The sequence below is a fragment of the Chelonia mydas genome, chromosome 3 (genome assembly GCF_015237465.2).
Source record: "Chelonia mydas isolate rCheMyd1 chromosome 3, rCheMyd1.pri.v2, whole genome shotgun sequence".
NCBI classification, from domain to species: domain Eukaryota; kingdom Metazoa; phylum Chordata; order Testudines; family Cheloniidae; genus Chelonia; species Chelonia mydas.
Genome location: NC_057851.1, coordinates 4,534,573 through 4,557,368, shown reverse-complemented (window position 1 = coordinate 4,557,368; position 22,796 = coordinate 4,534,573). Strand labels below are relative to the sequence as shown.

General features: G+C 51.3%; 1 protein-coding gene across 2 annotated transcripts in view; it reads left to right on the top strand.

Annotated features, from left to right (window-relative positions):
- The window catches only part of SCARA5 (scavenger receptor class A member 5), a 129,527-nt gene that overhangs the window by 16,617 nt on the left and 90,114 nt on the right, over window positions 1-22,796 (top strand). For both annotated transcript variants that reach the window (XM_037893765.2, XM_043542030.1), the window contains exon 3: window positions 7,594-7,722. In XM_037893765.2, the coding sequence (XP_037749693.1) occupies window positions 7,594-7,722 (129 nt within the window). The remainder of the gene's footprint in view (window positions 1-7,593; window positions 7,723-22,796) is intronic.

Below are 22,796 nucleotides of genomic sequence, written 5' to 3'. Positions count from 1 at the left end.
TCCTTGAAGTCTTTAAACCACGAGGTGAGGACTTCAATAGCTCAGACATAGGTTAGGTGTTTGCTACAGGAGTGGGTGGGTGAGATTCTGTGGCCTGCGTTGTGCAGGAGGTCAGACTAGACGATCATAATCGTCCCTTCTGACCTTAAAGTCTATGATTCTATGATTCTGTGTGTTATACTGGAGGTCAGACTAGATAGTACCTTCTTGCTTGGAGTCTATGAATCACAGCGGGTGGGAATAAGATGGTTGTATCTCCACCCTTGGTACACATTTGCGGGAAGTGGACTCCTGCTTCCTCCCATCTCTTTTTAGAAGATTACATCTGGTTAAGACATAATATAAAACTGGCTGGAGCACTTTATGCAGCCTAGCCTCTGTTTGCCAGAAGCTGGGAATGGGTGACAGGGGATGGATCACTTGATGATTCCCTGTTCTGTTCATTCTCTCGGGGGCACCTGGCATTGGCCACCACCAGAAGACCGGATACTGGGCTAGATGGACCCTTGGTCTGACCCAGTCTGGGTGTTCTTGTATAAAACACAATCTATTATGGAGCTATAAGTGTAGAGGCATCGGGAGAAACTCCACAGTTAGGGCTGTGCTGTGATTTCCATTCAGGCAGGACTAAAATATATCAAGGACTCTTATTATCTGGTCAGCTCTGGCATGGAAGGTGGCAGCTCTTAAAGTCAACAGCAATGCTCTGACGTGGGCTTGTGGAGACCACACCCCAGTGAAACCTCAAGGCAAATTAGGGAGGCAGCTGGCAATTATTCAGCCAGGAATTTGGCCAAGACCTTAGGTTTAAAGCCCGTGGGAGCTTGTTAGCTGCAGCTGGTCAGGGTCAGATGACAAGCGCTCAGATTTAATATAAAAAACAAATGCCAGAGGCAGGATGGGGCAGTGGATGAGGCACTGGACTGGAACCCAGGAGATCTATTCTTGATTCCTTGGCTGGCGAAGACATTTAATCTCTCTCTCTCCCTCCATCCTCCATCTGTTTCCTTCTTCCCATCCTCTGCCAGCCTTGCCTGTTTATAATGTAATCTCTTCAGGACAGGACTGTCTCTTAGGAGCCCCCAGCACAATGGGGCCCTGAATGTGGGGGCAGTTGCTAGGTACTGCTGTAATAACCCAACCCTTCTTTCAAGTTCGACTGACTTATCAGGTGTTGCCTTTTTCTTAGTCTTCATTTGTGTACTGGCTGGATTTGGCAGGGACTCAGAGAAAATACCACTATCGCTTGGGAATGCAGGGACTCCCAGTTTGCACTGCTGGCAGGGGGCTGGCTGTTCAGTGCATGAAGACCCGGCTATGACTTCCCAAGAGTGAAATGCAACATAACCACCCCTGTAAAGTCTTGTCTGTGCGTTCGCCGTGGCTGGAACCAGGCAGTGCTGGGAAATCTTGTAGGATTTGCAAAAAGAAAAGGAGGACTTGTGGCACCTTAGAGACTAACCAATTTATTTGAGCAAAAGCTTTCGTGAGCTACAGCTCACTTCATCGGATGCTGTAGCTCACGAAAGCTCATGCTCAAATAAATTGGTTAGTCTTTAAGGTGCCACAAGTCCTCCTTTTCTTTTTGCGAATACAGACTAACACGGCTGTTACTCTGAAACTTGTAGGATTTGCAGCTCTGTTTCCAGAGCAAACTGCTTCAGATAAGAAGCATCCTAACTTTCAGCTGTTGGCCATCTCCGAGGTCACCCAACCACTAGTTACACCTGCTTTGCACAGTTATCGAAGGCCGCATGCTCCAGCTGTCTGTACAGAGCTGGCCGCTCGAGGCACAATGAATCTGGCTTGCAGGGAGCTGCTCCATGCTTTCTTGATGATTCTGGTTCAGATGGGGCCTGAGCTGCAAACGTGTGTTAGGACTTCACACACCCCAACGTACGGTGGGTGCTCGGAGCAGGGCTGTTAGTTTCAAACATCAGAGAGATAGTAGCTCTGAAAGTGGACTCACCTGTAAACCCACCTTGCTTGCCACCAGTGAGTTTTCCATCTGAGCCCAGAACCTGGCCAGATGCCTGTAGATTTCAGTTTGAGTTTCAAATTCAGACAGAGCCCGGAGCCAGGCGAGTCCTGTCTGCTTACAGGCTTCATTGCAAATGTTAATTTTTCTACCCAGCTCTGCTGCTGATACCCTGTGGGAACCCCTCCAAAAAAAACCAAAACCCCCCACTGGGCCAAATTCAATCCTGGTGTAAGTGGGCACAGCTGTGGAGTCGAGGGTGTTCCACCAGGACTGTGGTTGTCTGACTTTACTGAAATGACGGTGCCGGATCCTCAGTGGGTATCAAGCATGGATCTACACTGTAGAGATATTCTTCTGCTCCAGGTGTGACACCTCCCCTGGAATCTGTGCTGGTTGCGATCCGATCGACCCAGGATCATCCCAGCACAGCAGGAGGCCAGCCTGTTGTTTCCACAAGCAGAGGGTAGTAACTACGCTGCGAGGACAGCCGAAATCCTTGGCTTGCCAGATTAGGTGAAAATTTGCCTTTGGGGAGAAGCTCTGGCCACTGCCGGGAGACCAGAAAACCAGATGTGCTGGTGGGCGTAATCTGGGGGGGAATTACTCTGCATGTGCCTGGCATGTGGCAGTTGGGCTGATTGCTTGTTCAGAGGGGCCCCCTGGGACTCCCACCAGCACGGAGGGGAGACCTGAGTTGAATAGCTTCCAAGACAAAGCCAGAAAATACCACTCGGCTCAGCCCCTCTTACATCCCCTTGCCCACAGAATTACTCCTTAAGGGGTAACGCCTGATCCCATCCCCCAGCGACAAACACAACAGTGCCCGTGTTTGTCCAGTGCACAGGGCAGAGGCAAGATGTGCAGAGATAGACACACCCCATTCTGTGTGAAGCTTGGTTCTGCTGGGTTCCCAGTGTGAACAGTGGGTTTGGAGGAAGATAATGGTTGAGCTGAGGTATAGATGGGAAGGGGCAGCTACAGTCTTGCAGACCCACTGGCCATTCCCCCTCTTTCAGCAGCCAGCTGGGCACTGGCACCAGGGCTTGCTCCTGAATCCTTCTCGGTGCCCAAGGTGTTCCAGGATAGCCACAACAGTGACGACTGGATCAGCTCCCTTGAGAGTCTGTGCCTCTGTGCAGTCATGCTAGTGCTTAAGGGCTACTCCCCTAATGCCTGGCCTACGCTCTCCTTCCCAGAGCTTCCAGACCTTGCACTTTGTCTGACCGTCTTCTGAGATGCTCAATAAACCCCTGCCATCGTGTCCTCCTTGGGTCGTCCCTTTTCCAGGCCCTAGGAACCTGGTACTTCCTGCACTGAACACCTGTGCAAATCAGGAGTGACCCCTTGCAGGGTTTAGCTGGCAGACGTGAGGTCAGACAGTTAGAGAAGAGCCATGAGAATGAACTAAAGGATTAGAAAACCTGCCTTATGGTGATAGACCCAAGGAGCTTGGTCTGTTTAGCTTAGTAAAGGGAAGATGAAGGGGTGATGTGATCACAGTCCAGAAGTACCTGTATGGGGAACAAATACTTCGTCCTCAATCTAGCCAACAAAGGGCTAACGAGACCAAGTGGCTGGATGTTGAAGCCAGACATGCTCAGGCTGTGAATAAGACATACATTTTTAACAGGGAGGGTAATTAACTATTGGACCAATTTCCCCAACACCGGCAATTTTTAAGTCAAGATGGGATGTTTTAACCTTTCTAAAAAGAGACGCTCTAGTTCAAACAGGAGTTGTTCTGTGGACGGCCTGTGGCCTGCTGTTATGTGGGAGGTCAGACTAGCTGATCTCAGGGGTCCCCTTGGAATATATGAAAAGCCCCCCAAAAATTCAACAGAAATGGGGGGAACAAAATAATTTTCATCAAAACACATGGAGCAAAAATATCACCTCCCAGCCAGCACTAGGATGGGAACAGACACAGTGGGACCAGTTGGGTTCACTTCAGAGCCAGCTAAGAGAATGGGAGAGAGACTCCTTGATTCTTCTGCAGCTGGGGGAAGCAATGTGGGGGGTGGTGGAGACCAACTCCTACACTGCAGCTGGAGGCAACACCCCTCCCCAGAGCCCGCACCCCCAGCTGGAGCCCTCACCCCCGTGCACCCAAACCCTCTGCCCTTCTTCCCAGAGGTTAGGGGTCCAGTACAGGAGTGGGTGGGTGAGGTTCTGTAGCCTGCGATGTGCAGGAGGTCACACCAGATGATCACGATGGTCCCTTCCGGCCTTAAAGTCTCTGAGTGCTGCAGAAGCTCAGACTGAAGGCTGGACGAGACAAGCTGACTGTCTCGGAGCTGATCACTGGGCACAGCTCTGAACCGACAGGCCTGCGTCAGGGTAACCCCACCTGTCTCTTTACATGACGCTCCAGGAGAACTTCTCTGATCCGCAGAGCCGGTGATTCCCACCACAGCGTCACTAGCGGAGCGGCTGTGGCCAGGTTTTGCCCACATGCAAACGCTCCCGCAGAGCACTAGGAAGCCGGACTGGCTGTGGAGCCCCACCTTGTAAGGTGTGCCTTCCCCGGTAGAGGTAGAGTGGCCAACTTGGTAATATTTAAAAACCGGACAATCCAGCAGAAGTGCCAGAACCTCCCCGGCCCTCCCTCTTCCCCCTGAGGCCCTGCCCCGCCTCTTCCCCCCGAGGCTCCACCCCGTCTTCTCCTCTTGCCCCCCATCCCTCGCAGGAGGGCCTCGGCCGCTTTGCTGCGGCTGGGAGGTGCAGCCGCCCGATGCAGGTAGGAGGCGGCCCCAGCTGAGTCGGGGCTGGCGCGGGTGAGGACCCAGCGCCTCCACCTGCCCCACCCACAGTAACTGGACTTTGGGTGTTCGGTCAGTGGAGCTGACCGGACGCTGTCAGGTCCCCTTTTTGAATGGACTTTCCAGTCGAAAACCAGGCACCTGGCCACCCTGGGTAGAGATGGCTACAGAGCAGCCAGCCGTCAGACCCCCTCGATAGGTACAAGACCTGCAGCAGCTGGTGGGATAGAGAAACTCGTCATCTATTGCCCGATCGACGTGCTCCTGGTATGTTTGCAGAATCCAGGTACAGCCCGATGGGGCTAGGGGGCTAGCAATAGATAGAATTGTCCTAAGCAATGGGCCCCTGTTGGGATCAGGGTCCTGTTGTGCTTGGTGCTGGACAGACACTTGGGTAGACAAGGCCCCTGCCCTGAGATGTGTCCAGTCTCAGTCCAACTAAATTCCACTCGACGAGGTAAAGTTGCAGTAGCATCCTTAGGTTTTAGCAAGTCTTTGATCACTTCCTTGTTGGCACTAACTTTGGCAACCTCAAGGGGGTGGGGGGCTCCCAGCCCTGGGCGAGCGGTGCCATGGACTAGTGGAATGAGCACAGGGGCTAGGAGCCAGGAGTTCTTGAGCTCATGTATCCATCTGGACACTGATTCCCTCCGGAGACTTGGAGACTTAATCCCTGGACCCGTTTTCCCTTGTGTAAAAATGGTGTTGATAATGCAGCCCAATCTCTGCAGTCCCTGTCGTGAGGCTGTGCTTAGTGTTTGCAAAGGGCTAGCAAATGACTAAGTACTGGGGCTCGGGGGAGACAGTGTGACCTAGTGGGCTCCTGGATTAGGATTTGGAGACCTGGGTTTCAATCCCAGGTGTATCACTGGCCTGCTGGGTGACTTTGGGCAAGTCACTGCACCTTCCCGTGCCTCAGTTTCCCCATCTGTACAATGGGGTCATGCTAATGACCTCCTTCGTACAGAGCTTGGAGATCTACTGATGCAAATGCCATATAAGAGCTGGGTATGATTATGATGACCACACTCATGGTGCGTTGGAGACACTTGGATAGACCCAGCCTCTACTACATTTAAGGAGGAAAGGTGCGATGTAACGAGAGGGGCTCCCCAGTCTGTTTGTGGTATCCACTTGTGGTCTCTTGTCAGATATGTGGAGTGTAAGCTCCTGGGGCTAGGGCCTGTCTTTTTGTCCGGTGTTTGTACAGTGCCGAGCGCAACAGGCTCTTGGTCCATGACTGGTGCTCCTAGGCACTATGGTAACACAAAGAAATAATGATTTGCAATACCTGCGGAAGGACATTCTGCATCTCCAGACAGCAGTAAACAAAGGGCTTTTTGTCGGGATTTCCCGAGCACAGGTCTTAGTCAGTTTCTCTCTCTCTCTCCCTTCTGTTTTATCTGCGCTCCGGCCGGCCCCATGTTATTTTCGCCCTCTCGAAGGCATGTGATGTATTTGTTGCCGGGACCTTGCTGCATCCCTGCCTCATGTCTCAAGGCCAGGCGCTTTTGTTCCCTGCTCCCTCTCAAAGGCAGAGGCTCGTGCTGTGCCTGGCCCCGGGGGCATGGCTGGTGGTCTCCTGGCAGAGCCGGTCTGGCAGGTCCGGGGCTTGAAAACGTTGCGGTGTGAGATGCGCACGGTGTGAGATGCACTGCTGAGCAGTCGCCCCGCTGGGGGCCTAGCTCTGGGAGTTAGTGCTGGGCTAGGGGCTGTGACCGGCTCCATGGCCATCCAAGTGCCCACGCTGACATGCTTTGGCTTGGACCGAGTCACGCCTGGCCCTGTGTGGACAGGAAAAGAGGGATCACTGAGATCCTTCTTCTCCCTATGTCCACACAGGAGGCAGCTGCCATTTGAAGGGGGGCACGGCTGACTCAGTCCTGCCAGCTCGGGTGGGGGGGTCTGAGCAAGGCAGGAACGGTGGCCATACCCCCCAATCCCACCCAGGCTCCAGATGTCAACAGGAGGGGAGTGGCTGTAAGTGCCCTGGCCAGTTCACTGCCCCCACCCCAGGGTGCTTCACAGATAGGCCTAGCTCCTCCCTCTGCTCCGCTGAGCACAAGGGATGCTGTCCCATCCTCCGCCCCAGGGCTGCAGAGGCCCCGGGGCCAGAGTTTGCCCAGCTGCCCGGTGGAGTTCACACCCAGGGATGTTGCAGGGCCTCCCCACTGGCTGGTTTTCACCATGTTCGGCATTTCCCAAGCGTTGCTAAGAGGCGGCCCCGCTAACCTTTGTTCAAAGGTTTTTACAGAGACGGGAGTGGTGTAGCGGGGGAGCAGAAGAGGGCCGAGTTGGCTCTTCTGCTCCTGCCTTGCAATGCGCTGAGGTGCCCCTGGAGCGACCACCCGGCTCCCTCCCTAACCCATTGGTTGTTTCCTTCCAAAATCCCAGCCGCAGAGCTGCCCCGGCTCTGGGCCCGCGGCTGGCCGCGTTTCCCGATGCTGCTGGGTGATGACAATCTGACTGCTGCATTGGGCCAGCTGTCGGCATATTCACGGCTCTCACCCTCCTTCTCTTTTTCATTCTTTTCTTTCTCTCCCTCTCTCCTTTTCCCTCCCGCTTTTCTTTGGCTCTCTCGTTTCCCCGGTGATTCGGACACTGGGTCTGCCCCACAAAACAGGTCTGATCCACCCCCACTGATGCTAGTGGAAGCTGGCTGGGTCCCACGCAATGAGCCTTTACGGCCAGCCCCCAGGTTCCCACGCTTTCACCTCGCTCTGGGGCCAGCGGGTTTTCCTCCACACGTGTTCATTCTTAGCATTGCAGAGGAGCTGGATTAGGGCGGCTGAGGGCGAGCAAGCAGAGAGGAGAGGAGAATTCTGTTCCTAACGGGTCTTTGTCCCCCCCCAGGTCCAGGCGGCAGGAGAAGGGGAGTGGGGCGCTGTGGCCGGCTGGGGTCCATCGCGGCTCTGAAGTACGCGGTGGTCGGACTCTACCTACTCGTGTTCCTGATCCTCGTCGGCGTCTTCATCCTGGCAGGTACAGGCACCTCCGATCTGCCTCCCTCTCCGGGGAGGAGTGGAAAGGGGTGGGGAAGGCTGCATTCGTACCAGAGCCTCCGCAGCCGTCTCTGGGCTGCCACCTCTTTGAGCCAGGCGGGGCCGAAAATGCTCGTGGCACCGTATGAGCTGCTTAAGGTGGTTTCTAAAAGCCAGGCTCCGGCTCCGGCTCCAGCAGGGATCAATGCAGGGAAGTTCTCCGGCAGTGCTATCCGGGGGAGGGAGGGGCAGGAAACGCGGGTCAGACTGGATGATCACAGTGGTCCCTTCTGGCTTTGGAATCTAGGACTCACCAAGACCCAAATGCCCAGCTGTGGTCGCCCTCTCTGTCTCACTTTTTCACTACGGCGTCCCTCAGGGCAGCTGTCAGCCTGCAGCCCTGGGCACTGCCTTTAGTGACCACGCATAGGACCGGTCAAGTGATGGACTGCCGAGGGCGAGGGGCTATTCCTGGCCCTGCCACTGACTTGCTGAATCATCTTGGGCAAGTCATGTTACAAAAAAAAATCTCCCCGGGCTTCAGTTTCCCCATTTTCCTAGGAAGGGGATAACAATTGTACCTCCCTCCCATGGTGGTTGTGAGGCTTGATCAGTTAATGCTTGTCAAGTGCTTTGAGATATTCAGGCACTAGAGAAAGGCAAAACATAACGAGTGGGCCAGGGCCTCCTCTGCTTTTCTGCGGCCGTGTTCTTCCTTCTTCCGTCACTGAGCCTCAGAGATCTCCCTCGGAAAGCCCTTAATTCCCCCAGCATGTTTCCAGGATTATCTGTTTACTCCACCGCCCGGCACCTTGGGTGTATCCGTACCCCATGCTCAACCAGGCGCAGCGTGAGTAATTCTTGGCTCCAGAGGGCCGTGTTGCATCAGGCCAAGGCATACCAAGTGGAGGATTAATGAGCAGCCTTGACCTGCCCAGGTCCCAAGCTGATGTGTTGGTTTTGTGGGCTGGGCTGTTTCCACCCGAATGTTTTGCAAAGCCACTTCCACTGCAATCATTCCCAGCTGCCCCAAGGCCAAATTGCAATGCAGCGCTTTGCGGTCTGGGCCTTTGATTTCACTCTGACCCTTGGAAGAAACAACCCATCCACTTCTTGTTTAGTTTGAGAGGCCTCCCACCGAGAGCAGCATGGGCCTCCCAAACCCGACATCATGGAAATCAAGTCCTGACTCCACACAACTCTGGAGAAACGCCATCATTCTGGGCCTGGCTGGGATGCTCAGAAGGTTTGTACAGCCCCTAGCAGAGTGGGGCACCATTCTTGGTTGGCCCTTACACACCACCATAATAAACGTGATTATTAATCATCACAAAGATCTCTGTGTGCATTTCAGCCGCATCTCCCAAGACTCGGACCCACAGGGCTACCTGGGATCTTGATCAATTGCACAAGTAGGCAGGACTCCAGTGCACCAGACTCCCACAGGCCTGATACTCCTTGTCAGCCTGGGACGTGAGAGGCTGATCCTAAGAACTCCCCCTGCCTGGGTCATCAGCATGGCTTGAATCCCTTGCCATCAGCACCGCTATCCTGACCTTTATCACTTGAGCTACAGGAGGAGCTCCATCAGCCGGTGGCAGTAGGCTTTTACCCCCCTAGCAGCCTAGCAACTGTGCCAGTGAGTTTCCCGAGAGCACTCCTGAACTCGGATCTCCCACGAGGGATCGTGAGACGTCACTGTGAGGCCGTTGGCCTGGCCTGCTGCCACATACTTCTTGGAGGAAAGCGAGCAGGTGATAGTTGCAGTGGGGAAAGAAACCTCACCCAGCTGGGGTGCAGTACTGGATCTGGATTGAGTTCTTACTGCTAGAACGAGCTCGGGCTGGGGGAAAGAATCAGGCTAGCAACTGTGAGCCCCAGATACCCTGCCCTGGACTAAGAGGCAGGCACGGTGGAAACTCCCTAAAAGTGCGGGGGCCACCGGCGCCAGAATTGTGGCCCTGCCCCCCAGGCCACCCCTTCCCCCGGAGGCTCTGCTCCCGTGCCACCCCTTGTCCCTAGGCCCCGCCCGCACCACACACCTTCCCCCGAGCCCTTGCCCTCACGCCGCCCCTTCCCCCAATGCCCAGCCCCTGCGCCGCCCCTTCCCCCAAGACCCTGCCCCCCACTCACTCCTCTCCATCCCCCGAATCCATGGAGACTTAGAACACAGAAGGACCTCCCAGAATTTTGCAGCAACAAGGGACATAGAACCCAGCTCCTCCTGTTTCAAAACCCCTGGGCTCTTCAGCCAAAGGAGAATCTCCACTGGGAGTTCATAGTATAGGGTCACTGAGACACATGTCAGCACCGGTCTCATTCAATCCAGCAGAGGGTGTTGTTAACGCATACACCGCAGCCTGTTCACTACAGCATTTACTATGGGCGCGCGGTAGCATTGGGTACTTAAATGGAAGCAGAGCTCGAACTTGGTCCCTTCGACAGTTTACAAAAGAATCCAACCAGTGTCTTCCTTCCGTCCTCCATTCACACTCACCCCCCCACCCCAACCGGAGCATGAATTAAGAGACCATTTGGGCTGTGACACCCAGACTGGTTTGCAAGCACGTATAGATCACCTACAGGATCCATGCAGCACCCGTCCATCTTCCAAACAAACCCTCTGCTTTCTCAATATTGACAGTCTTCTTCCCGGAGAGCAAGGCGGGCTGGAAGCAGGCCATCTGCCTGCTGTCAAAGCACAGGATGCGTGGAGCTCTGGGGTGGGGAAGGGAACGCTTGGAAGGCAGGGTGGGCCTCATGTCAGTTGTCTGTATGTTTTTACTCTCTCCCTGCTGGGAGTAATTTAAAATGTGCAGGCAGATCATGTGAATGGAGGCAACCCGGAGCCCGGCCCCCCATCACACATACACACAAACATCCCTATGGAGCTTCCCCGATGCCGGCTGCCTATGGAAACACCGACCCGCTCTTCCGCGGTGGTAGAAGATCCCCTTCCCTGGTCTTGCTCCTTTGCAGTTTGTGAAAGGGTTTAACCCACGGGACTCGAGCCAAATCTCCAAAGTTAACACGCTGCCAACAGTCGCTCTCCTGGTAGGGTTGCCAACTTTCTAATTGCACAAAACTGAACACACTAGCCCTGTCCCTTCCCCAAGGTCCTGTCCCCTTCCTCATCCCTTCCCTGAGGTCCTGCTCCCTGGCTCACTACATTCTGGGCAGCAGGTCGTGGTGCGGGAGGGGGTGAGGGCTCTGGGCTGGGGGTGCAGGTTCTGGGGTAGGGCCGGAGATGAGGGATTCAGGGTGTGTGGGGGGGACTCTGGGCTGGGACAGGAGGTTGGGGTGCAGGGGGGTGTGGGCTCTGGGGTGGGGCCAGGGAATATTGCTATTGAACCAAGGGTCCTGACCCTTTTCGTGTCAGGAGTTGTGCAGGGATGAGGGAACTGGCCCCCTTATTCCAGGTGTATTTACAATTGTCAGCCCCACAGCAGCGCCATTAGACAGGCAGCCACAGGAAATCTGTAGTGTAGCCAAATTTGTCACAGGGTGTGCCTGCCCGGCAGTGTCCTGCAGTGCCCCAAGCTGAGTTAGCGTGGTGCTGCGGGTACTCCCTGCCTCAGTTTCCCTCCTCAGGAAGCCAGTAGCTCCATTCAGGCACCCTTGATGCAAGATTACTCTCCTTTGAGCTTGTTTGTCGGAAAATCTCGTGCAAAAGAGTACCAAACGAAAAGTCCCAAATAAACAAAAGGTGCTTCAGGGTTTCCAGGTTCCTCTGAAGCCTACGCACTAAGCTGCGTTCCCAGTCCCTCAGGGTTATCTCTCAGTCTTCAGTGGGCATCTGCCCTGCTATGGGGGATGAGGGAGCATTTAAGTGGGTCTCCTTCTCCCAGTTTATCCCATCATCTCTGCAAGGCTCTTGGCCCCAGGCCCTTGAAGAAACAGTAACAGTGTTTCCTCCCCAACCCTTCTTGTTCCTGGGACCACGTCCTCTCTCCCAGTATCTCCCAGGTCCTTATATCTATACTCAGAGCTTTCAACCCTTAAAGAGCCATGCCAGGTGGCAGGGTGGACTGGCCAGTAGGCAGTACTGCCCTTAAGGGGGCGGACCACCCTACCATAAACTCTCACAATTCTATCACGATCTCTAGCACTTTTCTCTAAAACTCCAGCTCCTGGAGTCAGGTGATTACGTTAGACTCTCAGCCCTCACGTGAAAAAAAAAAGTAAGAGTCTAACCCTTGTGGTGGCAGAGGAGAGCTTGAAATTGTGATCGCCAAAGGCTCCAAAACCAGGAGCCAAATAAAAAGGATTCCATGTTGGTTTATTTTATAATCTCTTGATTTTTAACCCAAGCTCATGATTTTGGGGGACCCAACGTATGAGTTTTGAATGTTTGGAATTGGTCAGACTGAATCTGTACCCTAAATGAATTAAGACACCTAATTAAGACCTTTAATCTGAGGCACTCAAAGTGCTCTACAAACAGACTAATTCATCCTTGGTGAACTGGGGATCACAAGAGGGTAAGACCTCCATTTTTAAAGATGGCCTCTAATGTTGGCTGCGGCCGTTTACTGAAGTCACTTATCCACAGGCACTTGGCTTTCAAAATTGCTGAGTACTCACCCACTTCCATTGAATTCACTGGGGTGTGCTCAGTATAATACATTGGCAAAGTATGCGTTCTGTTCCTTCATAAGGGCTAGTTTACATAGAGGCTAAAAGCCAACTATTGCTGATAGCAAAGGGAGTTACTCCTTTAGCTCAAGTGGTAGAAATCTATGATTTGGTATGGAAAGTCCTGAGTTCAAACACAGCTGGGGAAGGTTACTTCAGCAGCTCTAAAAATCTGCCCTCCTCCCTCTGTCTGAAGTTGGGCTTCCAAAATCACAGGCTGTCTTTGAACATTTGGCCCCAGCCACGCAGCAAAACAAAATGCAGGAGTCCTGGCTTCCAACCCCTGAGTCCATGCGAGAATCTAGAATAATAAAAATATAAGCCATGTGGGGCAGGGGTTGGCTGTAGCAGCCCTCGATGCGGAGAGCCCTGCCCCCTTCAGTGTGTGCTAGTACCTAGGTCCATGCTGGCAGATCCCATTGTTGGATGGGGGCCTATGGGTGAAATTCACCCCTATGGACAAGGCCCAGCACAAAGCTCTTAAAATAGGACATGTCCCGGGCCTCTTGTGCTGGCTCACGGCGTAGGGTGAATTTCACTCATCGTGAGCACAAACAAGCAGCAGAAATCCAAAGGAACTGAAACCAGATTGCTAAAGAAGTGAAAAAGGAGAGTTACAGACACAAAGCAAGCAGATAGAAGAGAAAAGAGAAGTAGAGGTAAATGATGCCGAAACAGAAAAAAAAATTAGTTTTTTATATACCACGCAACTGCCATGTTCTATGGAATCAGTCCATCTTCAACAAGAGGCATTTATTAACTTAATGAAAACACCTACAAACTACAGGCCGAAACAAACAAGCTTCTACACAGCTTGAGTTCCAGGCTTCTGTCCCTTGCTTACCAGGGACCATACCCTGCCAGGAACGCTGTACAACCCTGTGATGGGGTGTTCACCCCACACCAGCCCCCAAAAGCTGAAGGAAGCTGCGAAAGGGTTGGGTTAGTGAGATAGGCCACACATGAGGGGTTAGGCTGGAGAAGCAACCCCTGATTGGAAGATGGAGCTCAGCTGAGCAGGTGTAGGCTGGGCTAGGATAAAGCCAGGAAGCTGGCCACAGACATGGCTGTAGTGAGGAAGTCTGCAGCCACCCTTTGTGCATTAGAGAGGGAAGAAGGGACCCCAGGGAAAGAATGGGACCCTGGGAGCCCAGCCCTGAGGGAAGGGCGTAACCTGAAGCGGGGAGAGAAAAAGCCTGTGAGAGGTGGAGTAGGAAGCAGCTCAGGAAGAGAGGAGCAAGGTTAGGGACTGAGCAAACCTTGGCTGTATGTTGTAGGGTCCCTGGGCTGGAACCTGGAGTAGTGGGTGTACCTGGTTCCCCTGAGCCACTGATGGGGTGGCATTGCCTGGACAAAGGGTCCAGGGAGACTCTGTACCCCAGAAGGGGAAGCCCCATAGTGACCTGGCCGGAGGGCTGAATTTTGCCCCAGGTCAGGCTGGCAGAGACTCTGGGTTTTTTTCACCTTCCTCTGTAGTGTGGAGCATGGGTCATTTGCTGGTTTGAACTCGAGTAAATAGGGGATTCTCTGTAATTTGAAGTATTTAGATCAAGATTTAAGGATTGCAGTAACTCAGCCTGAGGTTGTGGGCCTGTTACAGGAGTGGGTGGGTGGGTGGGTGGGTGAGGGTCTGTGGCCTGCAGTGTGCAGGAGGTCAGACTATGTGATCACAATGGTCCCGTCTGTCGTGAAATTTTATGAGGGACCCTGGAGATCACTAAGACTGGGTGGGGTTGGAGTGAGTCGATAGCAAAAGAAAAATCCTATGCCAGAGGAAACCATTTGGCTTTAGAGAAAAAGCTGCAAAAATCCATCCACAAACATCACTTTTTGAGTAGATAAATGGTGGAGGTCTGAAAACATGAAAGGATGGCATGTGGGGCTAGCAGTTTGGTCCTACACAGGTTGGCGAAGAGTTAATACCCTGGTGCCTTAAAGGGGAGGACACTTGCCCATTAAAGGCATTCTCCTTCAGATGGGACCACGGTCCCTCCCTTCTGCCTATCTTTGGCCCTGGCTTCACAGGGCTATTGTTTAAGCTCAGCGTCCTGGCCAACGCTGGGTTTGAATGCCCCCGGCTGACCGGGAACCTGATCCAAAGCTCATTGATGTTAATTCCAAAGAGCTTAAGATCAAGCCCCTGTTGCCAAGTGCACTATGGGTGTGCCCCATAGCCAAGGAAAGCGGATGGCATGGTGGGTGGCTAATAGAACCATTCACCATGAGTTCACATCCTGCCCAGCTTGCTGGTGATCAAAAAGCATTACCCGTCTGATAGGCACTTGGTGGATTTGGCTCAGTTCCCCCAGGGACCAGGTATCCACATTGCAAAAACCAGCATCATAGTTCAAACGATCCTAGATGTTCCTTCTTGCAGTGGGTACGGACTCAACAGAGAGGCTGAGAACTGAACAGACAATGGAGCCTGAACTCCATTTGTGTGTCCCCGGGTTCAGATTGCAGCAGGGATGGATTCTTCACGCAGAGATGAGATCCTGCAATAATGCATCCTGTAACTGGACCTTTCTGACTCACCCCTGTAAACCTCTCCCCAGTCCTTCCGGCCCCGTTCCTTGCCCAGTGCAACCTTGTTGTTCCGGTGGCAATGCTCCAGCCTGTCTTGTTTGTCCTCGAGCAGCTGCGTCCACTCGCTGTGTCTCCCAGCTTGCCAGGAAAGCAACAGGGACTTCCATCTCTAAGGGCTTTGGGCGTTTTGCTGCTGCTTCTTACGAGCTTAAAAACGCTGAGATCTTTCTCCCTCCCCATGACCCGTTTCCCGAGATCGGCATTTTTGAACTGTAGGATTTTATTTCCTCCTGCCGCTGAAGACCCCAGGAGCCTGGCCCGGCCCGGAGCACTCAGCTGGCCTTCTCTGAGGTTCCTGCGCTGCCAGCATCCTTGTGAAAAATGTTCTGGTACCACGTGAATGTAAAAGTCACACGCGGGCCCCTAGTTCCCAGCCAAGTGCCCAGCTTGTGCTAGAGGAAGCAAGGCCTGAGGTCAGCAAGTCAGGGACTCACTGAAGGGGAGAAGTTTCTGTTTCTATACGAAGAGCTCAATCCTCTGCTCTGCCCCGTCCCACTGAGAGCAGCCGAGATAAGGAGGCTGCAGAGACGCTTCAGAGCTACTGCAGGGGAGCAGGCGTGTGAAGCTCTTGCAGAGCCAGCCAGGAGTGGGGAAGAAAGAGATGATTGGCTGGATGGGCTGTCCGTCACCCAGAGAGACAGGGGAAGGGCTTCTCTTCCCTGCAAAGGGTTCTGGGTAGGGAAGCCCTCTATAAAACTCCCTGGCTTCTGGCTGGGAGTCAGGCTTATGGGAGGAAGTTTTGCCTGGAAGATTTGGTGTCTGTTATGTTATGGAAGGCATTTCTTGTTGGGTTTCTTTAGCTTAAAATAGCCGTGGTATTATTATTTATTATTATTTAAATCTCTCTCAGTGGATCTGGGTACTTTATTGGGCAGCCCCCTAGAGACCACCAGCCATCTCTTGAGGCACTGCTGGCTCGCAATATGCTGTGGTCGCTCCCCCTTGCACCCATGGCCTTTACTCCCCAGCATGACTCCTTTGTGCCAGGGGTGGGAGAGGGTGGCAGAAGGCAGATACACTGGCTTTATGCCACCTGGGGATCTTCAGCTGGTTGTTTACCCCAGCCATGTGGCCCTTTTGCCCCACATTGTAGTGGGGCTCAGTTCTGAATTACGTGGGTGGTGTGAAGTCGTGGATTGCCAGTCGTGAAGACTGCAGCCCTCTAGGCAGAGAACAGCTCCAGCATAGGCAGTGATGAGGATAACCTCCCCTGCAGTTTCGTTTCCAGTCATCTGTTCAACTCTGGCACAGCTCCAGTCTTGCCCAGCAGTCATCACCATCTGATGGCTTGTTGCTGACTCAGGTGGTGGGTCTCAGCCCAGTTCCTAGTGCAGAAATAACATCCCAGTAAACCTTTCTATCAGCCCCAGCAGAGATTGTGTGGGCATCAGAGCTGGCTGGGGATTTTCCATCGGAATGATCTTCCAACACAAAATGCCCTTTATGCAAAATTGGAATTTTCCATGGGGAAATTTCAATTTGCCCCCCAACAATTGATTAATTTCCATTGGGAGAAACTAAATGACAGCACTGCAGCTACATGGCTGGAAGGGTCTCATCAATCTCACTTTAAAGGGAGAAAAGTAAATTGATGAGACCCTTCCAAGCAAGCAGCTAGCGAGCCAAAAAATCCCATTTCGGTTCTCCCAAGACAGAATTTTTTGGAATTTCTGTACCATGAAAAAGTGAGGTTTTAACTTTTCATCCTGGATCAGGACAAAAAACATCATGTTGATTCTTCCCGGGGTGGAAATTCCGTTTTCCAGCCAGCTCGACTCCCCAGTCCCCCAAGAGGTGGCTGCAGGTCAGAAAGATGACAAATTCCCTGGGGGAATGTTGTTAGGAAGATGATATGGCCCACGCCCTAGGCTGTAGCTCTTGTGGGGATAAATGACTCTAGTCTCCAAGGCTGCCTGGCTGGAGCCTGTCATACATTCTAAAGCCATGAAGACCATTGTGACCATCCTGGCTGACCGCCTGACGAGCACAGGCCAAAGAAGCTCGGAGTGATTCCGCCATGAAGTGTAACAGCTTATGATTGTGCTACAGCATTCTGCAGGCACTAAAGTTCGTGCCCGGAGAAGTTGATCCTTAGTAATCGTGACACTTTGGGTATCACCCAGGCCAGTTAAGGGGGTCCCATTATCACCTGTCCTGGATCCTTGGGTGCCTTAATGCTGGGCTGCTGTATCTTAGAGCCCTGACCTCGGTAGCAAGCCCGCAAACACATCTCACGCTGGCTTCCATCAGGCTAATTAGTCCTTGCAGCGGGCCCCCCACCCCCCAAGCAGCCCTTCTGGTCCCCCATTCCGTCCATCCCAAATTCTTAGCTACCAGGCACTCGGACTTTACCCCTCTCATTCATCACCCCCCAAAGGTGTGAAACCAGCCCCCGGAACACCAGCTTTTGATGGCACAGACACTCCGCGCAGTGTGCTTGGGGTAAAAATAAATAGAAAGTTTATTTATTAGAAAAATCACAGATTCAGAGATAAAATAGTAAGGAAAAGCAAACACAAGTGACAGCAAACAAACATGAAGATGCAACCACAGGCTTTACACTTGCAGACCAGAGAAATTTCCTTTTCTAGTACAAGTTTCCTGTTGCCTTTGAACAGTTTCCCAGCGTGTTTCACCGACAGCACCCGTCAAGTCCCTCACTTTCCGGATGAGGGCCTCATTTTCAAGCCTTATTTTTAAAAGGCTTTCTCCCTGCCCCCTTCCCCCCCCCATTTTTTTTTCTCCTGGCATGGTGACTCATGGTTTTTAAAAATAATCTGATTTTTAAAAAAGGCTCCAGAGGCAATCCTCGCAATGACGGGCCGGTGAGCCTAACTTCAGTAGCAGGCAAATTGGTTGAAACTATAGTAAAGAATAGAATTTTCCAATGCATAGATCCACACAATATGTTGGGGAATAGTCAACATGGCTTTTGTGAAAGGAAATCACACCTCACCAATCTATTAGAATTCTTTGAGGGGGCAACAAACATGTGGACAAGGGGGATCCAGTGAATATAGCGTACTTGGACTTTCAGAAAGTTTTTGACAAGGTCCCTCACCAAAGGCTGTTAAGCAAAGTAAGCTGTCATGGGATAAGGGGGAAGGTCCTCTCATGGATTACTAATTGGTTAAAAGACAGGAAACAAAGGGTAAGAATAAATTGTCAGTTTTCAAAAGGGAGAGATGTAAATAGTGGTGTCCCCCAGAGGTCTGTACTGGGACAAGTTCAACATATTCATAAATGATCTGGAAAAAGGGGTAAACAGTGAGGTGGCAGAGGATACAAAATTCTTAAGATAGTTAAGTCCAAAGCAGACCGTGAAGAGCTACAAAGAGATCTCACAAAACTGGGTGACTGGGCAACAAAATGGCAGACGAAATTAATTGTTGATAAATGCAAAGTAATGCACATTGGAAAACATAACCCCAGCTATACAGCTAAAATGATGGGATGTAAATTACCTGTTACCACTCAAGAAGAAGATCTTAGACTCGTGGATAGTTCTCTGAAAATATCTGCTAAATGTGCAGTAGCAGTGAAAAAAGCGAACAGAATGTGAGGAACCATGGGGAAAGGGATAGATAATGGGACAGAAAATATCAAAATGCCACGATATAAATCCATGGTATATATAAATCCATGGTATGCGTGCAGTTTTGGTTGCCCTATCTGAAAAAATAAATATTCAAATTGGGAAAAATTTCAGAGAAGAACATCAAAAATGATGAGAGGTATGGAACATTGATCTTTAAATATTCATGGTAAATAGGCCCAATGGCCTGTGATGGGATGTTCGATGGGGTGGGATCTGAGTTACTACAGAGAATTCTGTCCTGGGTATCTGGCTGGTGAATCTTGCCCATATGCTCAGGGTTCAGCTGATCACCATATTTGGGGTCGGGAAGGAATTTTCCTCCAGGGCAGACTGGAAGAGGCCTGGGGGGTTTTCGCCTTCCTCTGCAGCATGGGGCACGGGTCACTTGCTGGAGGATTCTCTGCACCTTGAAGTTTTTAAATCATGATTTGAGGACTTCAATAACTCAGACATAGATGAGAGGTTTATCGCAGGAGTGGGTGGGTGAGATTCTGTGGCCTGCATTGTGCAGGAGGTCAGACTAGATGATCATAATGGTCCCTTCTGACCTTAATATCTATAAATCTATGAATCTAACAGTTTCTATATGAGGGGAGATTAATAAGACTGGTACTGTTCATCTTAGAAAAGAGGGGATAAGATAGAGGTCTGTAAAATCATGACTGGTGTGGAGAGAGTGAATAAGGAAGTGTTATTTACCCCTTCACAAAACACAAGAACCAGGGGTCACCCAATGAAATTAACAGGCAGCAGATTTAAAACAAACATAAGGAAGTGTTTGTTCACAGAACACACAGTCAACCTGTGGAACTGGTCGCCAGAAGATGTTGTGAAGGCCAAAACTACAACTGTGTTCAAAAAAGTATCAGATAAGTTCATGGTGGATAGGTCCATCCATGGCTATTAACCGAGATACTCAGGGACACAACCCCATGCTCTGGTGTCCCTAGCCTCTGACTGCCAAAAGCTGGGAATGAACGGCAGGCGATGGATCACTTGATAATTGCCTGTCCTGTTCATTCCCTCTGAAGCACCTGCCACAGGCCACTGCAGGAAGACCAGAGACTGGGCTACATGGACCATTGGTCTGACCCAATCTGGCCGTTCTTATTTTCTTATGCTCATGATTATTTAGGGTGGGGAAAATTCCCTCTTGAGTAGGTAGCCAGGATGTCTCAGTTTTTTTCCGTTAACTCTAACGGCCCATCGTTTGATGCTAGGTGTTTGGAGCTAGTCTTGCCTGGCTAGGGGGAAAGGAGTCCAGGAGAGCTAGCTGTATTTTAAAGAATCCTTGTTGAGGTTACAGGGGCAAACCATCCCGATGTGTAGAAAGAATAGTAAATATGGCAGGCGACCTGCTTGGCTTAACAGTGAAATCCTTGCTGATCTTAAATTCAAAAAAGAAGCTTACAAGAAGTGGAAGATTGGACAAATGACCAGGGAGGAGTATAAAAATATTGCTCGGGCATGCAGGAGTGAAATCAGGAAGGTCAAATCACACCTGGAGTTGCAGCTAGCAAGAGATGTTAAGAGTAACAAGAAGGGTTTCTTCAGGTATGTTAGCAACAAGAAGAAAGTCAAGGAAAGTGTGGGCCCCTTACTGAATGAGGGAGGCAACCTAGCGACAGAGGATGTGGAAAAAGCTAATGTACTCAATGCTTTTTTTGCCTCTGTCTTCACGAACAAGATCAGCTCCCAGACTACTGCACTGGGCAGCACAGCATGGGGAGGAGGTGACCAGCCCTCTGTGGAGAAAGAAGTGGTTCGGGACTATTTAGAAAAGCTGGACCAGCACAGGTCCATTGTGCCAGATGCTTTGCATCCGAGAGTGCTAAAGGAATTGGCGGATGTGATTGCAGAGCCATTGGTCATTATCTTTGAAAACTCATGGCGATGGGGGGAAGTCCCGGACGACTGGAAAAAGGCTAATGTAGTGCCCATCTTTAAAAAAGGGAAGAAGGAGGATCCTGGGAACTACAGGCCAGTCAGCCTCACCTCAGTCCCTGGAAAAATCATGGAGCAGGTCCTCAAAGAATCAATCCTGAAGCACTTACATGAGAGGAAGGTAATCAGGAACAGTCAGCATGGACTCACCAAGGGCAAGTCATGCCTGACTAATCTAATTGTCTTCTATGACGAGATAATTGGTTCTGTGGATGAAGGGAAAGCAGTGGACGTGTTGTTCCTTGACTTTAGCAAAGCTTTTGACACAGTCTCCCACAGTATTCTTGCCAGCAAGTTAAAGAAGTACGGGTTGGATGAATGGACTATAAGGTGGATAGAAAGCTGGCTAGATTGTTGGGCTCAACGGGTAGTGATCAATGGCTCCATGTCTAGTTGGCAGGTGGTATCAAGTGGAGTACCCCAAGGGTCGGTCCTGGAGCCGGTTTTGTTCAATATCTTCATAAATGATCTGGAGGATGGTGTGGATTGCACCCTCAGCAAGTTTGCAGATGATACTAAACTGGGAGGACAGGTAGATACGCTGGAGGGTAGGGATAGGATACAGAGGGACCTAGACAAATTGGAGGATTGGGCCAAAAGAAATCTGATGAGGTTCAACAAGGATAAGTGCAGAGTCATAGAATCATAGAATCATAGAATATCAGGGTTGGAAGGGACCCCAGAAGGTCATCTAGTCCAACCCCCTGCTCGAAGCAGGACCAATTCCCAGTTAAATCATCCCAGCCAGGGCTTTGTCAAGCCTGACCTTAAAAACCTCTAAGGAAGGAGATTCTACCACCTCCCTAGGTAACGCATTCCAGTGTTTCACCACCCTCTTAGTGAAAAAGTTTTTCCTAATATCCAATCATAGAATCATAGAATCATAGAATATCAGGGTTGGAAGGGACCCCAGAAGGTCATCTAGTCCAACCCCCTGCTCAAAGCAGGACCAAGTCCCCGTTAAATCATCCCAGCCAGGGCTTTGTCAAGCCTGACCTTAAAAACCTGTAAGGAAGGAGATTCTACCACCTCCCTAGGTAACGCATTCCAGTGTTTCACCACCCTCTTAGTGAAAAAGTTTTTCCTAATATCCAATCTAAACCTCCCCCATTGCAACTTGAGACCATTACTCCTCGTTCTGTCATCTGCTACCATTGAGAACAGTCTAGAGCCATCCTCTTTGGAACCCCCTTTCAGGTAGTTGAAAGCAGCTATCAAATCCCCCCTCATTCTTCTCTTCTGCAGACTAAACAATCCCAGCTCCCTCAGCCTCTCCTCATAAGTCATGTGCTCTAGACCCCTAATCATTTTTGTTGCCCTTCGCTGGACTCTTTCCAATTTATCCACATCCTTCTTGTAGTGTGGGGCCCAAAACTGGACACAGTACTCCAGATGAGGCCTCACCAGTGTCGAATAGAGGGGAACGATCACGTCCCTCGATCTGCTCGCTATGCCCCTACTTATACATCCCAAAATGCCATTGGCCTTCTTGGCAACAAGGGCACACTGCTGACTCATATCCAGCTTCTCGTCCACTGTCACCCCTAGGTCCTTTTCCGCAGAACTGCTGCCTAGCCATTCGGTCCCTAGTCTGTAGCGGTGCATTGGGTTCTTCCGTCCTAAGTGCAGGACCCTGCACTTATCCTTATTGAACCTCATCAGATTTCTTTTGGCCCAATCCTCCAATTTGTCTAGGTCCTTCTGTATCCTATCCCTCCCCTCCAGCGTATCTACCACTCCTCCCAGTTTAGTATCATCCGCAAATTTGCTGAGAGTGCAATCCACACCATCCTCCAGATCATTTATGAAGATATTGAACAAAACCGGCCCCAGGACCGACCCCTGGGGCACTCCACTTGACACCGGCTAAACCTAAATCTAAACCTCCCCCATTGCAACTTGAACATTGCGTCCTTTCTGCACTTAGGACGGAAGAATCCAATGCACAGCTACAGACTAGGGACCGAAAGACTAGGCAGCAGTTCTGCAGAAAGGACCTAGGGGTTCCAGTGGACGAGAAGCTGGATATGAGTCAACAGTGTTTCCTTGTTGCCAAGAAGGCCAATGGCATTTTGGGATGTATGAGTAGGGGCATTGCCAGCAGATCGAGGGACGTGATCGTTCCCCTCTATTCGACATTGGTGAGGCCTCATCTGGAGTACTGTGTCCAGTTTTGGGCCCCACACTATAAGAAGGATGTGGAAAAACTGGAAAGAGTGGAGGGCAACAAAAATGATTAGGGGACTGGAACACATGAGTTATGAGGAGAGGCTGAGGGAACTGGGATTGTTTAGTCTGCAGAAGAGAAGAAT